Source organism: Siniperca chuatsi, linkage group LG21, assembly GCF_020085105.1.
Source record: "Siniperca chuatsi isolate FFG_IHB_CAS linkage group LG21, ASM2008510v1, whole genome shotgun sequence".
Taxonomy (NCBI): domain Eukaryota; kingdom Metazoa; phylum Chordata; class Actinopteri; order Centrarchiformes; family Sinipercidae; genus Siniperca; species Siniperca chuatsi.
Window position 1 is genome coordinate 24882586 of NC_058062.1, and position 17453 is coordinate 24900038.

General features: G+C 42.7%; 2 protein-coding genes across 4 annotated transcripts in view; both read left to right on the forward strand.

Annotated features, from left to right (window-relative positions):
- abat (4-aminobutyrate aminotransferase) overlaps positions 1 to 2470 on the forward strand; it is a 39222-nt gene extending 36752 nt beyond the window's left edge. The window contains exon 16 of the mRNA XM_044182747.1: positions 54 to 2470. Within this exon, the coding sequence (XP_044038682.1) occupies positions 54 to 175 (122 nt within the window). The 3' untranslated portion in view covers positions 176 to 2470. The remainder of the gene's footprint in view (positions 1 to 53) is intronic.
- A 1459-nt stretch (positions 2471 to 3929) lies between these two features.
- On the forward strand, positions 3930 to 16330 carry rcn3 (reticulocalbin 3, EF-hand calcium binding domain). Of its 3 annotated transcripts, none has more exons than XM_044182749.1 (8): positions 3930 to 4087; positions 5001 to 5250; positions 5478 to 5671; positions 6619 to 6791; positions 7943 to 8003; positions 8100 to 8191; positions 9067 to 9174; positions 16104 to 16330. In XM_044182749.1, the coding sequence occupies exons 2-8, from the start codon at positions 5033 to 5035 to the stop codon at positions 16209 to 16211; spliced, it is 954 nt and encodes a 317-aa protein (XP_044038684.1). In that variant the 5' UTR covers positions 3930 to 4087; positions 5001 to 5032; the 3' UTR covers positions 16212 to 16330. The 3 variants fall into 3 exon arrangements, with proteins under 3 accessions (XP_044038684.1, XP_044038683.1, XP_044038685.1); XM_044182748.1 differs by lacking the exon at positions 16104 to 16330 and adding an exon at positions 10290 to 11043 and having other exon boundaries at positions 3931 to 4087; XM_044182750.1 differs by lacking the exon at positions 16104 to 16330 and adding an exon at positions 10290 to 11043 and having other exon boundaries at positions 3948 to 4087; positions 5017 to 5250.
- The last annotated feature ends 1123 nt before the right edge of the window (positions 16331 to 17453 follow it).

Consider the following 17453-nt stretch of genomic DNA (forward strand, 5'->3'; position numbering starts at 1 on the left):
CGTGAAGGTGGACTGAAGTGTGTGGATATATAGTAACAGTTTGTCATTGACAGGTGTCCTCCTGGGAGGGTGTGGGGATCGATCGATTCGTTTCCGTCCAGCGCTGGTTTTCAAGGAGTACCATGTTCACATCCTCCTCAACATCTTGAATGACGTGTTGGCCCAGCACAAATAAATCCTGACCCTGAAGGAACCTGACTGACACTACATGAGCCAGAGTTCATCCAGATTGGAGGGAGGGAAAGTCCAGACAGTACATGTCATCATAAGCACAATCCACACAATAACTCATACAGAACGCCCTTATAACCCCTGTTTCAAGATCCAGGGCCAGTTGGGTTTATAACAGTGAAGACTGACCAGTCTTCATCTCCTTAGCCAGAAATAATAATAATGATGATAGCCTCTCACTTTTGCTGCCATTAAGATGCACCCATTCAGAAGAACAGGCACCGGTGGGTACCGTCGCAGTAACTGAGAATTTCACACTTCATGTTTCTGTAAAGTAAATCTATCAAACTCCAGAATCTTTCTCGTCTGGATTCATATGTAGGCTGACTTGACTAGCAGGATGAAGTCATGACAGACTGTTCGTCATGTCAGCAAATTAGCACCTTCTGTTTCACACCCTTTACTGCCTGGGTCAGCGGTCTGGTACAGGTTAGATAAATGTAAATCAGATGTTGAAGATCCCAACTTTGAATTAACCTCATTTAATGGCTCAGAACAAAGTCTTGCGTCCAGCTTCTTTCTGACTCACAGTCACTGAAGTGATTATAGTTGGCCTGTATGTTTGTCAGTGATGACTCTGTAGGAACACACAATGAAGCTAAGCTGCCAGCCTGCATGTCATTTAATGCTGTCCATTAGAAATGTCCTTGTTATGATTCTGACTGTTGTATTGCTCTTAATAGGAATGACTTTTCAGCTTGAAATGTTGTAGCCCAGAAACGTGTGAATCTTAAATGGACCACGAAAATGTCATAGATTATTTAGTGCCTGCATGCCACTTAAATGTGCTAAAATTTTTCTTTTCTTTTTTTGGTAACTTTAATTGAATTGAAATTCTGAACACATTCACTTTATTTTTGCACAAGAGCTTCATATCAGTTGCAATTTTTATTTCTGAAAACTGATTAACTTTTCATTTTCACGTCTCACTTTGATTTCATATTTAACACTTCTCATTTGTGACAGAACTGAGAGACAGTGTCGGTGGATTAAGCATTGAGTGAAACTGGTCATTTTCAGTTTGCATCAAGTTGCTTCGGAGACATTTGTCATATAGACAACTACAGTGGCCCCTAAGGACAAAACACATACATAAGCAAAAGCACAAACATTAAGGAACTGTGCTCCAAATCCCAAATTCATATAGCATGACCTGGATGACTGAGAATCTTCAGTTATGGTCAGTAGTTGTTAACAGGTAGCCACTCGGGCGCATTACTAGCCCTGTTTGGAACTGTCTCATCCACTGACAACACTTCACTTCAGACTACACTTTGAAAGCACTTCCGATAAAGCAGAACTCGAGTGTGGCGTTTCATTGTGGTGCGCCGAGCCGTAATGGGCTCATTACTGCCCCCTGAGGCCAAAGGGCGGAAAACAACTGCAGTTGTAGTGGCTGTTTTTCCCCACAAGGGGCAACAATGAGCCCATTCCACACTCGAAAAAGGCTAACTTCTCCTCCTCCCTGAGATTTTCTGTGGGAACCATCAGTGGATGGGACGGACCAAACGGCTAGCTCGTTACCAAACTGTAGCTAAGTTGCTGAACTTGAACTTTAAGCACAGGTCTGTGGAGCAGGGTGGTCTATAAACACACTAGATCGTGGGTAATACAAAGATGTATAGCACATAAAGTCTTAAACAACTTTACAGCACAACTTTAATAAATACTTGTGGAATTTTTATTTTGTAAATCTGCTCAAGCTGAGTTTGAGCCCTTCATCAGAGTCTGCGAATGTTCCATGGAGCTTTTAGGCAAGTGTCAGGGATGTGTAGCGGGTCATAAAACGTGTTACCACAGTCATTTCTTTCGGATTATTAACTTACTACAATCTAATATAAACATATATATGAATACATTTCCGTCTTTTTCCATTCATGTTGCAGAAATGATATCCAGTAACCCTAATGTAAATTTTTTCTTCCACATAGCTCACAGAGTCAGTTTGTCTCGTACGAATGACACTTAGTCCCACACCTCCATCTGAAGTAGGGCGGGTGGGTCGCTCGGTGTGGAGGCGGAGCAATACGATGGTGATGAAGCAGCACTGCCTGCCTCCATGTTGTCGGTCAGTATTACATAGAGGATCCATGATGACCTTCTTTAAATGTTTTCGACATTAACTATCTGCACTTGTGATCCATGATAGATGATTATTGATGTAAGATGGCTCTAACTGTTGTCTCTAAAACATTCTGTCCATGTACTGTGATAAATAAATGCAGTTTGGAGTAACTTAGTAGAGTTCTTATTTCTTGAGCGGGAAAACTCATTTCTGGCCTTGGGAGCAGAAGTTTGACGGAAATGAATGAATCATCTTCACTCAAGTTCCACTTACAAAGTATTTCCAGAGTTTTCAATGACAGTGTCACTAATCCACTTTAGTAATCTAAGCGTATTTGTCAAGTACCTGACCTAGAGGATTCTGGATGTTTAGGTAGGACGTTTCCTGGGAAGAACTTTGTAACTAATTCATGTCTGTGTTGATTACAGGGAGAACAGGAATTTCATTGAAAGAAAACCTCCATTTAAAGCCAAGTAAATAATCATTTATTATTATGGACTTTATTGTGTGTGCATTAAAATGCCACCAGTGCATTTCCACACAATGAAAAACAGTCGGCATGGACAAAGTACACAGTCAGTATACAGTCGCTATTACTTCAAATGAAGTGAAGTGATGTGTTTTACCATTTACAAACCGTAATGCTTAAAAAGCCTTAAAAAGCCTTTGAATTAAGTTATTTATTATTTTAAACAATAACTGGTACATTTAACGTCTTACTGTTTAAATATATGAACCTGTAGATTTCTTTATATTCAGTCTCTGGATGAGTGACTGTCTTATTTCAGTGCACATGTTTTAAATCCTGCTTTTGAAAATCCAAAAACTGACCTGAAACCTTTCTGTCTCTGCTAAGCCAGTGATCATTTAAACAGCCCCCCCCCCCCCCGACCTGACCCGTGATGGGACGGCCTTTAGAGCACATACATATCTCACTACTGACGTTCAAATGTCAGAAATGTGAGTTATCGCTTTTGCATCACTGCAAATGAAAATAAATCAAATAGAACAAAGGAAAAAAGAAAAAAGAAAAGAAATAAAGGTGCAATGCATCAAAGCAGTGTGGCATCACTGGCTGGGGTACTGTCACTTCTAAGCAGTGAAAAAGAACTACGGAAAGGTGCATTACTGTTACTATGTTCCAAATGTTGTTACATATAGAAAATGACTTCCATCCTGAAATAAAGACATCCTGCTCCACAAACACATGCATCCATTCAAGAGCAGAGCTGAAGAAAGCGTCCAGATCGTCCCACTGTGTCTGACAGTGCAGACCGCGCTCTTCACGCGCTCTTCACGCGCACAGCCCAGCAACATGAATGTAAGCAGCTTCTGCGGGTGACCGCTATGTTCCACCCTTTAAAATGTTAGCAGACAGAACCCATTCAAAATAATATGTCTCTTTTATGTACAGTAGACCTACAGGCTTCTACACAAGTCGATTTAATGTGTTTATGAACTGTTTTACTCCTCTCTGCTCCTGAACGTGCCGGACATCGCACAGAAACAGGAAACGCTTGAATTCGTCCGTCAGAAGAGTAATGTGACCATAGCACAACGTGGCGCTTAACAGCCAATAAGAATTGATCATAAAATATTTGACTACTGTGTCCTACTTTTTATTGGTTAGAATCGCCTTTAGGGCGAAGGTGATTGGGTAGCTCAACAACACGGCCCGCCTCCCTGACATTGATATTTAAAGGTGCAGAGTGCCAGCGTGGACCGAGCTGCTGTTCACTAACTACAAAGGGAGGTGTCGCGAGAAGCTGCCAAGAAGCTGCCAAGAAGCTGGTGAGTTCATTTTGTTCTTGCCTCTAAAAAGTGATTGTAGAAGAACTCCGGCTTACAGTCTGTTTGACGCTTTTGTGGCTCCGCTGTTACACAGCGCAGATAGCTGGAAGCTGATGAAAAACTCTGAATGAGTGCTTAATGATGCAGGGCACTGCGTGCTCATTCTTATCACTTACTACTGATGGGATTTTATGAATTGTTATCAATTTTAATGTTAATGAGAGAAAATGTTTGTGGATTTTAGCTCAGCTTTTAACTCTACGATGGCACAAGTCTTACAGTAATGCTGGGGTTAATGGCGTCTGGCTGTCCCACTGGAAGTCCAGGTGCTCCTCCAGGCGGTGTCCGATTAAAGAGCAGGATTTTAGTTTAAGTATGCTGATGACATGGTCTCATATATGGATAGGTGAAAAATACCGGAGATCAAAGAGCAGGACTTCATAGCAGGGCCTGCTGTACTTGAACGTGTTGAAGCTGTAGACCGTTTCAAATATTTTGGTACAGTTCTGACTGCTGTCTGTGTCAATGAAAATGCCAAACTTATTTAAACTCATGCACAGACATTTCATCTCCTCACTGGACTCGGCGGATTCAGAGTGAGTCGGCCAGTCCCGCACAAGCTTTACAGAACCCTCAATAAGGGCACCTGCCGTCCCGGTGTGGCCTCCTGAACTGCAGCCTCAGGAAGAAGCTGCTCTGAATGGTTAGCATGGCGGCAGAGAGGAGACGCGTCTCTGCCCCGCGCTCGGTCCCTCAGTTGGAGACCCAGACCTCGGCGAGGCACTGTAGTCTTTTATTCCAAGCACTTCAATCGGCTTGGGAAATGAAAAACTGAGCTATGAATCCTACAGTAACTCTGCAGTATTTTCTGTCATAATGTTTTATGCTTTCTTTGTTTCTTAATTTCTGACAGTCTGTCTCCACCCCAGCCCCCACCAGTCAGTTATGATGCTGCTGAAGTCACTAGCATCCCTCTGCGTCCTGGCTGCAGTTGCCTTTGCTGTACCTGCTCAGGAGAAGCGCATCCATCACCACGCTGACCTGAGCGACCACGCCCACGACGATGCTCACGGCTTCCAGTACGACCACGAGGCCTTCCTGGGCAAGGAGGAGGCCAAGACCTTTGACCAGCTGACCCCCGAGGAGAGCAAAGACAAATTAGCGTAGGTTTCACCGACCCTCCGCATACTCTTTCAAATCGCAAATGGTTTGTACTTGTGTCTTTATTTGTTCAGCAGGTCTTTGTTTTTTGGGGTGTTTTTGTACTGCAGACATTATTGCTATCGGGGTGCGTGTATGTCAGAATTTGGGGTTCTGTTTCCAAAAGCATGGAGGGAGCAGATGATTTTCGTCAACCTTATCCATAACCCTGACCCATCTCTCTCCACAGGAAGATTGTGGACCGCATTGACACTGACAAGGACGGCTACGTCAGTCATGCAGAGCTGCACCATTGGATCAAACACCGGCAGAGGAGGTACATCGAGGAGAATGTGAACAAACACTGGAAGGACTACGACAAGAACCAAGACGGCAAGATAGGCTGGGAGGAGTACAAAAACACCACCTACGGCTACTATCTGGGTAATTCTGTGTGTGAAAGATTTCCCTCCATTCTAACACGTCTAACTTTTTCTTCTCCCTTTTTTCCGTTTTTACCACTTCTTTATTTCTTCCTTTCCCACCTCCTGATCTTGTCCACCTCCTTCTTTGTGACCTGGAAACTGATGGTGGTGCTGCCATCGTGTCAGCCATCACAACAAATGAAGCAGCTTGGAGGTCTCCATCTAAGAACTGCCCAAGGAAACACAAGCATCTCCTATCAGGCCACATTTCTAAAGCTCCGCTCATCATTGAACAGGCAGCATGAGCCCAGCTCCACTCAGCTAGTGTTCTGAAATGCAGAATATCCAAAGTACAATGCAAATACCACCACTCGAATTATTAAAATAGTAAAAATGTAATTGTAGTGGTAACATTAATAAATTAATAATAATAACAGGAATGACCGCTATAGGAAGAATAATGACAGTATTAGTTAGTAGCAGCTGTCGAGCAGGGTGGCCCACAGCAGCAGCAGAACTAAGAGATGGTTCAGGACTCACCTGAGCCAGTCCTAACTATAAGCTTCATCACAGAGGAAAGTCTGAAGCCTGCTCTTAAATGTGGAGATGGTGTCTGCCTCCCGAACCCAAACTGGGACCTGGTTCCACAGGAGAGGAGCTTGATAACTGAAGGCTCTGGCTCCCAGTTTACTTTTGGAGACTCTAGGAACCACAAGTAACTCTGCATTCAATTCAATTTATTTTCAATTTTATTTATATAGTGCCAATTCATAACAGAAGTTACCTCATGCTATCTCAGCAGATGGAGTTTGCTCCGTTGTCATGGACTTTCATGGATGTTTAAATTTCCATTTTTCGGACTTAAAGACCCTTTTATGAATAGACGTGCATTTGTTTCGACAGATGACATAACCACCCAGAAATACAGAATGCCCGTAGTGCTGAAAATTGAAGCTTTCTTTTCAGATGAGGAGTTTGCTGACGTTGAAGACAAGGCCACCTATAAGTCCATGCTCACCCGGGATGAAAGGCGCTTCAAGACAGCTGACCGAGACGGTGACGGTATTGCCACACGTGAGGAGTTCACTGCCTTCCTTCACCCTGAGGAGTTTGATTACATGAAAGACGTGGTAGTGCAGGTAGAATCTACTTTGATGATGAGTATTTGGGGAGGGGGGGGGGGGGAACGCATACACCATAAAAGTTTTCTAGCTTCCAGGTGTACTTCCGGGGAATGTTGCCCACTGACTATGTGCAGTAGTGTTTGTTCCGCTGGCCCCGCCCACGGCTTCCCGCTCCGCCCATAGACTTTACATTGCAATGATCCAGGTCTTATCCGTGGTCTCTCGTCGTCCATGTTGACTGCTGACTGGAGGGGAAACGGAAACGTCAAGGACATCAGCGTCGATTTTGACCAACGAAATCAGGTTGGAGGTGGAGCAAGTGTGCAAAACTTCGCAAAAATAGAACCAGGGTGAGCGCTTTTCCAAACCAGCGGCACGTCGCTAGCCTGCTCGCTGACGCACAGAGCAGGTTAGGACTCGGAAAAACTGAAGCAATCTGATGTTCGCTCGGTCTGGTTTACATCTTGCTACTGAGCCTCCCGCGGGTCAAAATGGTAGAAAAAAAATATTCATTTGGAAATCTATGCAAACTGATTAATACACCGAGGGAACGGATTGGTTAAGTCGTGCGCACAGATTTGCAAACCCTGCATCTATACTGTGTTTTAATGCAGCCGAACTCATGATCTGGTTGCTCACGCATTTTTCTGTTTCTGTTGTCAGATAATGGAACAAATATGAAATCAGATCGCAGCTTATGTTGACCAGCAGTCGTAACCAAGCTGCTGAGCTGCAGATAAAACCACAACATCGTCAGACAAAATACACAAAAATGTTTCATGTTTAACAAGCATAAATACACGTTGGCAGCAACTATTAATCAGTTTGCATGGATTTCCACATCCATATTATTTCTACCCTATGACCCCCGGGGAGGCTCCGTACCTCGGCTCTTCTTTTGGGTTAAAATCAAACCAGGCACACACAGCACATATGGTGACGGGGAAAGTTACAGAATATTGTATTTTTAGGGGTTAAGATACACAGCCTTGTTTGCCCATAATGCTTCTAGCCTGACAGCTATGATGCTGTTTATATAACCGTGAAATAGTGCAGTCAGGTTACTTTGGGTCGCCCCCTCCTCCTCACAAAGAGCTCGTAATGTTCAGAAACCGTTTAGCAGCAGGAATGGACCACTATAAGAACTCAATCTTTTTCTCCTTTAGGAAACTGTGGAAGACATCGATAAGAACGGCGATGGCAAGATCAACTTAGACGAGTACATTGGTAGGTGACTCGCGTGCCTTCTGCTACCAACTGCCCCCTCCACTCCTACCCTGGAGGCCATCTGTCCTAAATGTGAGTCCTGCTGCTGATCCACAGGTGACATGTACACACCAGAGAACGGGGAGAGGGAGCCTGACTGGGTCCAGACAGAGAGGAAACATTTCTCAGAGTTCAGAGATGCCAACAAGGTAAAAGCTGCTCACTTATTCTACTTAATCATTTTTGGTTACTGTCTCAGCACATCAGCGTGATGTGGTTTCAGTCCCAGGTCAGAGTGACAGCTGGTGGACATAGTGGAGCATTTAGCAGCTAAAGAGCCAGATGTTTCCCTCTCCCTTAATGAATGACTCTGTTGCTCTGTAACTGCTGGATGTTACAGAGCAACAAGTTCACCATATCAACTTAAAAGGTGATGATATGTCAGTGTTGTGTTCACAACATTAACTGTTGCACTCCAGCAATTTAGTATTGCTCAATTTGGGGCGCTTGTGAGAGACAGATTCATGTATGAAACATCAAAATCTTTGCAGCAGAAGCCAAGATATCCTAACTTTCACTTTTTTGGTCCCTAGTACGGCTAAAGCTCCTACATTTCCTGTAATGCAGCTGGAAGGCTTCTTTCAGCTTCTTTCATTTCTCCTCTGTCAGAACTGGAGTAAGAAAGAGCTAGAGCTCTGAAACAAACTAAAACTTCATTCTCCATCAGTTCAGCTCAGACACGCCTCCAGCAGCAGCCTCCAGTGTTGTCTGCGTACCCGCTTTTCTTTTCTGCTGTCGTACTGTGGATCAGACTTGGAGGTTTTATCCACCTGTTTATTATACAGAAAAGAAATGAGGATGTGTGCATGTGTGAGCAGCAACATGTCTGTCTGCAGCCTCCACAGGTCAGCGGCAGAGTGAGCAATAAACGTGTGAATGTTTATGCAGCATTTAGCTGTTTTCTTTCCTGTGAGCAATGACACATTTCACTTTCAGTTGGTTCTTGCTTAGCTTTCCAGCTTCGCCATTCTTCTGCTTTCACATCATTTCTCAGATGTCAGTAATGCAGTTGTGTGTTGTACAGGATGGCTACCTGGATGCTGGGGAGGTGGCCCACTGGATTCTGCCAGGAGAGGTTGACCATGCTGACAATGAAGCCAAACACTTGATCCATGAGACAGACACCGACAAGGTAGACCTGCCGCTGCTCAAACCCACTGCCATAGCTGTGGTGCCTTTGACACACCGTAGAAACTGAACCACACTTCCATACTGAGCATTTCCCAAAACCAGATCCCACAGTGTTCAGGTGGTCTGTCACTGCCCCCCTGGCAGACATTACAGACCATAGCAGAGTACTGTAACTGCCAGTATATTGGTGCCAATACACAGCTTTAAGCAGGGAGTATTGTGAAAACTCTCCTTGATGGTGCGTTCAAAGATTCTCCAACATCTAAAACAGTTGGCAGCTGAAAAATATATTTAATTTATGAGCAATGTCATGGGGAAAGTGACAATGACGACACGAAAAATATGAGTTTCATAGCGAAAGAGATGAATGGAAGAGGCCGGCTTCCTGGAAGGTAGTGAATTAATTTAAGTATATAAAGTTACAGGATAAGGCTGGTTATGGCTATATTTCACTACTTGTCGGCACACAGGGGTGTGAGACTCAAACCAGCAGTGAACGTATCTGCTAACAGCCTGATGGACCTTCCTCCTCTGAGCCGCAGAGCTCCACTGTTGTCCACAAACTGTTAAAACCCATCAGTGAGCCGCACACACTGGAGTTTATTCTGCCTCAGCCCCACACACACCGTCCTGCTGCCCCAAACACTCACTACAGCACCACATGTGGATTCATCCGCCGCTGGAAATAGTCCCCAACAGATGCTCTGTTTCCTGCTGTTGGTCTGATAAAAACCACAGCGAGCAGCTGTTTGAGGAAAGGACTGAGGCTTTTTAAACAGGAAACGATATATCTGTGTTTTAAAGATTTCCGTCTTCAGCAGGAACCAATGGGCTCGCAGCGGAGAGACAGAGTAGCGGAGTCACACAGTACTGAGACGGACCGACACGTTGTTGACTTGGTCTTTTCATGGGATTTGTTTACAATAAGAAATGTAGAACACCGCTTTTCTGTGCTGTTGGTGGAAATAATTGGGGTAATTGTTGGTTAATTATTAACAAGCTTCTCTCTGTGTCTTGCTTTCTCTTACTTCTGTTTTTCATCACCCCATCCCCTCCTCCTCCTCTTTCTTTCAATCATAAACCAATGTTGGATGGAATCTGGTGATCAAACAACAGGACGCCAAAATAACCAAGAAGGAGATTCTGGACAACTGGAACATGTTTGTGGGCAGCCAGGCGACCAATTACGGGGAAGATTTAACAAAGAGACATGATGAACTTTGATGAGCTGTCAGATGCTCATTTGGGTTCATATTTCACTACTATGGAGAATTCTGTTACAGTGTTTGTGGGGTGGGGGTGGGGGTGGGACTCAGTAAAGTAAGGTTCCGACTCTGGGTTACACTGTAATCGAGTATAATCCTGGACCCTGCACATGCATATCCACACACACATACTAATCCATTCAAATTCAGCATGCACTCGTCACATACTGTGTATGTGAATACAGATGATACTGGTGATCCTACACACACACACACACACTTCTCTCTGTTTTATTTACATATCCATTTGATTCGATTTTTTTTTTATAACTGAGACGCATATCCTCAGTGATAACATATTGCTGTTGTCCAGTGATTACGAACTAACAAAACTGTGGATCGCGTCCACCATGCACTGGCATCCAGCTGAAACTGGCTGTTTTCCTATGAGCCGAAGAGGAGAGTGCTCTCAGCACGTTCTTAAATAATAAAACCTGACAACAGCGTCTTTACCTGAGAGACGTGGTTACATACGTCAGAAGGCATGTGAGCATTTGGGCTTTGCTGTCAGAGGGTATGAAATGCCCAACTGGAGGAGTGACTGAAGGGCTGTGTTACTGACTTTTGGGGGTTTGACAATTAAATAAAGTCTTGTTTTTCTACAAGTCTTTGTTTTGCACGACATTACTGTATATGATTGTACTTCTGATAAATATTATCAATACAACGGTGTAGCTCTCTACTTGAACAGGAGCTGAACTCGTGCTGGTTTCTGGCAGATTTCGGATTATTTCCTGCCTACAATAAGACATCACATTTAGTTTGTGATATGTAGTGTGTGAAGACTAGAGAGGCGCTACACAAGTACAGTCCATTTACCATTTGTATAACATCATACGTGTGCTACATAGGGAAATACACAGCCACGTCCTTGGTGTTCAAGCTTCCTAAAATTAGAGTTTGATAAAGTTATTACAATGTTTCATAATTATTATTTAGTTACTTTAGTAACTCAGGATTATTTTCATGAAATTCACAAAGTTTCCCAAAGCAGGTTTAAGTAAGCATGACCCTTACCATGGAAACTCGTACTCCAGGGATTTAGTATTGCACTTGTTGTGGGACTGGCAAGTGAGAGATAAAAAAGAAGAGTCCAAATCTGTACAGCAGAGGTATCCTAACCTTTAGTCCCCAGCATAGGTTAGGCTCCAACGTGAATATAAATTCAAATTAAACACACACATTTGAAGTCACCAGACAGAACAAAATAAAAATTCAGGAAAGGAAGTAAATAAATATGTAAAATGATGATAAATAAAAAATTCAAGACCAGCCAGACTGAAACACAGCTCCCCAATCATCTGGCACATTTCTCAGCTTTGGACATGAGCTGCAGGTATTTCTTAGTGAGAATGTGGAGCTCACACCCGAATCATCTATCCGCACAGTATTGCCATCATATTATGTACTTCTAAATGATCCACAGAGACTTACTTTAGGCTACTTGAGTACTTCCTTCAAAATTCTAGTAACGTTTTCACCATTTGCTGTCACTTTAAATAAAATTAAAGAAATGAAACACAAAAATCCTCAATTGAAAATATGTGCAAACAACCAATCTGAAGGATATTTAAAAATGATTTACTTGTGTAGCTCATCTGGTCTGCAACATGTTGCCAGACATGCTCTCTCAGTTTTCACTTTAATATTTGATTTTTCCTATTATATGTTTCAATTTATTTATTTATATAGTGCCAGTTCATAACAGAAGTTATCTCTCTGCACTTTTCCTATAGAGCAGGTCTAGACCGAACTCTTTATAATACTATTTACAGAGACCCCACAGATCCCACCATGAGCAAGCACTTGGCCACAGTGTTTAATATGTGCTGCTGAGTTGGCTACATGGACCTGAATCATGGCTCAGTTTGTAAAGCTCAATGAGCTTTTCAGAGCCTCCTTTATCAAACAGCCCTCTGGACAGTAATCTGAGGGGAAACACTGGCTCTAATATCATCTTAAAAATAACAAAGGGTCTCTCCTATTATGGCTGGATTAACCTAATAAAGCAGGCCCCACCTGAAGGCTTTTTCAGGCCCTGATACGATGTCTAAACCAGGCTCGACTGCTTTATTGGAGCATACTCCCAAATATGGAGCACGAATTGAAGCGCTTTCAGTGGTCGGAAGACTAGAAAGGCGCTAAACAAGTACAGTCCATTTACCATTTCAGTGGTGGAAGAAGTACTCAGACCTTTTACTTTAGTAAAAGTAGTAATACCACAGTGTAGCAATACTACTGAAAAGTACAAGTAAAGTATTAGCAGCAAAATATACTTTATCATTGTAAAAATTTGAATATGATGTATTTACAGCGTACATTTGTTATCCCCCACTATTCACGAAGAAATACAGTAATACAGGCATCCCATGAATTCTCTGAGAAGTCACAACCTATCATTACCTGAGCACACCCTGTAAACCAGATTTCTTGGTAATATTTTGGTGAAGGTATAAACCATTGGACAACTATGAATATACTGTATGTGACTGTCATACATGCATATATGAATCAATATAATTGTCATATCATGTGGATTTTCTTTTAGTTTTGAAGTGATTTTAGGACAATTTCTGCTATAATCAGTTTGAGAATAAAACCCACTTCCTTTGTTAGTTCTTTCAGAAACATTAACACTAGCAGAAATAGATCATTGTCATTATCACTGTCATCACAATCAACCAGTTTGCTCAGCTGTCTGTCATATAACTGCAGATGTTCCATTTCCAAACTTTCTGGAACAAATAAGTGGACCTTGACATGAGACTGTTATGTCAACTGTTGATGGCAAAATGAACGGTCAAGCTCACCTTTAAAGTCAACATGGACTGGAAGTCCCATTACTGTCCTGTGAGGATTTGTGGCCACGCAGAACATTCATGGTAAATATTCTAATGTCATTCATGTGATTTATTTGGGTTGGTTTATTTATAGAACCCTGTGTGGCTCCTGGAAACTAAATTATGTCATTATACTTCTGGTTACTCAGCTGCATTGTAGGCTGCTAATACACCAGATTGTCTGGAGCTACTGTTACTTATTGAAACAAGAGCAAGATCAAAGTAAACAAGGTATTCAAAAATGTTTTTCATTGACTGGTTACAAAGGGAAATGATGGATTGCGCCGTAGATTCAGACGCTTGACTCCAGACACAATAACCGGAACGCATATATGATGCAGTCCCGTTTAACCATGCTGTAACACTACCTTTGTAAATGATGACGTATTGGGGCTGTCACACTGCTAATTGAACTTTGTGGTCATTTCTTAGACAGGTTTATGGTGCTGTATTTGACTATTCTGCAAATACAGCAGTATTTACTGTCAAATAACAGGAACAGATTACAGTGTAAAGCATATGTGTCAGTATTGTTTAAACAGAATAGTTTATAAAAGCTGTAGCTTTACCAATGGAAAGAAAACACTCAGCAGAATGCAGTTGAACTGTTCTCTGTTGCTGCTTTCTGAGCCAAGGACCCTCCCTCCCCTTTAGTGATAGATAAGACTTCAGATCCCCACAAGGAAAACTCACGTTACATGTACAAAAAAAAGGCTAAAGGGGTAGGAGTGATTAAATAAACCAATATAAGAAATTATGGAAATGACAATCAAATGCAATATGCATTATATACATTACAATTCTTAGACCACATATTCAATGCCTTCAGAGGAGGGCACAATGCAAATACCACCTAGAATTTTTAAAATAGTAGTAATGTAATTGTAGTGGTGACATTAATATTAATAAATTAATAATAATATGAATGACTGCTATAGGAAGAATAATGTCAGTAACAGAGCCAATAACAACTGTATTAGCAGTTGTCAAGCAGGAACATGGGGTCAGCAGGTGGCCCACAATCACAGATCCAGACTCTGCAGCTCCAGAGGCAGAAATACCTGCTGAAAGCGACAGAAGGAGAGAGGAGAGAAACGAAAAGCACAAAACCATGGGATAGAGAAGATGTAGAGTTAGTAACATGCATTAATGGGAATACAAATGCATACAGATGGAGAGGGAGAGAAGGAGAGAGGAAAGAACTGCATCATGGGAAGTCTCCCGGCAGTCCAGGCCTATAGCAGCATAACTAAGGGATGGTTCAGGACTCACCCAAGCCAACCCTAACTATAAGCTTTATCAAAGAGGAAAGTCTTTAGCCTACTCTTAAATGTGGAGATGGTGTCTGCCCCCCGAACCCAAACTGGGATCTGATTCCACAGGAGAGGAGCTTGATAACTGAAGGCTCTGGCTCCCATTCTACTTTTGGAGACTCTAGGAACCACAAGTAAATCCAGCCCCTGAGACCCCCTGCGCTGAGCCCAGAAAAGAGTCCCCTATGTCAGCTGATGCTAAGACTAACTGCCCCCCCTCAGACACACTCTCAGTGTCACCAGTCTCACAACAGCACTGCTTTCCAAACACCAATCAGAGGAAACCAAATTATAATGCAATGTAAAGAAACCTATCTGGAACATTGGAAAGAAGAAACTAAAAGCCAAAGTAGATCAGAATGTTTCTGGCCCTAAAAAGAGATGATGCACTGGCAAAATCTCTCTGCTGTCAGAGATAGAAAGCAGAGACAGATCCTGACCAAGTGCAGGCTCAGTGACCACAAACTGGCAATTGAAAAAGGAAGACACAAAAAAGCATGGCAACCAAAAGAAAACAGAATATGTGGTCAGTGATTGACAGAGATGCACTTCCTCCTACAATGTACAACATTCAATGAAATAAGGAACATTTACTTTAACAAGTTCAACTCTATAATCTCAAATTTCAAAAAGCTCAATGAGCTCAACATTAAAAATACTCTGAGAAGGAGACAGGGCCGATCCTGCTGATCAGTATATATCAACATGCAACAACCTGAGGACACACACACACACATTCATAAAAATAAAATAAAAATAAATGTTGCAGTGTTTATGTAGTTTTCACCTTTTGTGTTTGTATTTTAACTGCAAGTCTACAATTTATTATTATTATTAAGCTATCTTACTTATCTGTATATATTTTAACAGCACATTTTTCTGTTTATGTTTTTATTTCACACTTCCTTTGGCAACGTTAACATCTGTTTCACTGCCGATAAAGCCCAAATGAATTGAGAGAGAGAGCATAAATTAGCACAATGCAAGTTCCACATAGAGATGTAAAGTAATAGTATTAATAAAAATAATAATAATAATGATGATATTAATAAGACTAATAATAATAATTGTAGCAGCAGATGTCAAGCAGGTACACGGGGGCAGCAGGTGGCCCACAATCACAGATCCAGACTCTGCAGCTCCGGAGGTAGAAATACCAGTATACATGAGTTGTGCATTGCAAATAGCTGTGCAAATATATATGTGCTGAGTAATGAGTCTAGTGATGACCTCCAAAACTGTACATTTTGGAGCTCAATTCAATTGGCAGAACAAATCACTCACAGACATAACACAAAAACAGTTGTTAGGAACTTCGTACTTGACTGTCAAGTGTTCCTCAGACTTTTCATCTTTAGTTATTTGGCTGCAGTGAAATAATCATAAAGTAGTTTTTGTCCCTCTGGCCTCTAGGGGCTTTTGTCACCCTTTAATGACATGTAGAATAAAAACCATATGTACAAACTGTATTTATTTCCATATTTCTATCCCTCCCTGTTCTCTGCTTGTCAGGATGGCCGTCTGACACTGTCTGAGCTGCTTGACAAGATGGACTACATCAAGGCCAGCACCATCACAGACTACGGAGGCATGAGGGTGGACGGCCATGATGAACTGTGAAAACTTTACCACAGCACAGGAGGAATTACGTTTTTCATGACCGAGCAGCTCGGATTAAAAAGAAGCACTGCAACATATAAAGTACATATAATAAAAACAGCCAGCTATTGGTTTCCATATGTTTAATGTAAGTGATCCTTAACATTTGACATCACATCTGCTTAACGGTTGTGAAAATGTGATATCACTGTGTCGAATGAAGTCAGAGCTGTTAACTTAGTCTCAAACACACACACACAAAGACTATAACTAGTATGCAGTAAAATAGAAACCAGTGCCGCAAACTCATCAGGGGTGAAAAAGGTGACAAAGATGCAAATCCTCTAGGGGGGTCTGGGGGCATGCCATGTATATATATATATATATATATATATAAATAAACTTTGTCCTTCACCCTCCGCAGGTGGTCTCATCCTTCGAGCTCGGGTCCTCTACCAGAGGCCAGGGAGCTTGAGGGTTCTGTGCAGTATCTTTGCTGTTCCTAGTACTGCACTTTTCTGGACCGAGATGTCTGGTGGTCTTCCAGGGATCTGCTGTAGCCACTCCTCCAGTTTGGGGGTCACTGCCCCGAGTGCTCCGATGACCTACTTGGTTATGGCACTCCATGTATGCTTTCCCTGCCAGCATCTTACACCCTGCAGTTATGTGCTGGATTGTCTCAGGGGCCCCTTTGCACAGCCTACACCTTTGGTCTTGTCTGGTGTGGTAGATCTGGGCCTCTATTGCTCTGGTGCTCAGGGCCTGCTCCTGTGCAGCCATGATGAGTGCCTCCGTGCTGTCCTTCAGTCCAGCCCGCTCTAGTCATTGGTAGGATTTCTTGATATCAGCCACTTCAGTTATGTTCCGGTGGTACATCCCATGTAGGGCTTTGTCCTCCCATGATGGTCCCTCCTCCAGCACCTCTTCCTCTGTTCCCCATTGCCTGAGACATTCACTGAGCACGTCATCTGTTGGGGCCTTATCTTTGATGTACTTGTGGATCTTGGATGTTTCATCCTGGATAGTGGCTCTCACACTCACTAGTCCACGGCCGCCTTCCTTACGGCGGGCGTACAGTCTCAGGGTGCTGGATTTGGGATGGTACCCTCCATGCATGGTGAGGAGCTTTCGCGTCTTAACGTCTGTGGTCTGTATCTCTTCCTTTGGCCACCTTATTATTCGCAGGGTATCTGATCACTGGCACGGCGTAGCTGTTTATTGCCTGGGCCTTGTTCTTGCCATTGAGCTGGCTTCTTAGGACTT

What these genes read in the sequence shown, in the direction of transcription:
- rcn3 (XM_044182749.1), top strand. Translation starts at nt 5,033, where the DNA reads ATGATGCTGCTGAAGTCACTAGCATCCCTCTGCGTCCTGGCTGCAGTT. An exon ending in TGAAAGACGTGGTAGTGCAG is followed by an intron (nt 6,792 to 7,942) that starts GTAGAATCTACT and finishes TTTCTCCTTTAG; the next exon opens with GAAACTGTGGAAGACATCGA. An exon ending in AGTTCAGAGATGCCAACAAG is followed by an intron (nt 8,192 to 9,066) that starts GTAAAAGCTGCT and finishes TGTGTTGTACAG; the next exon opens with GATGGCTACCTGGATGCTGG.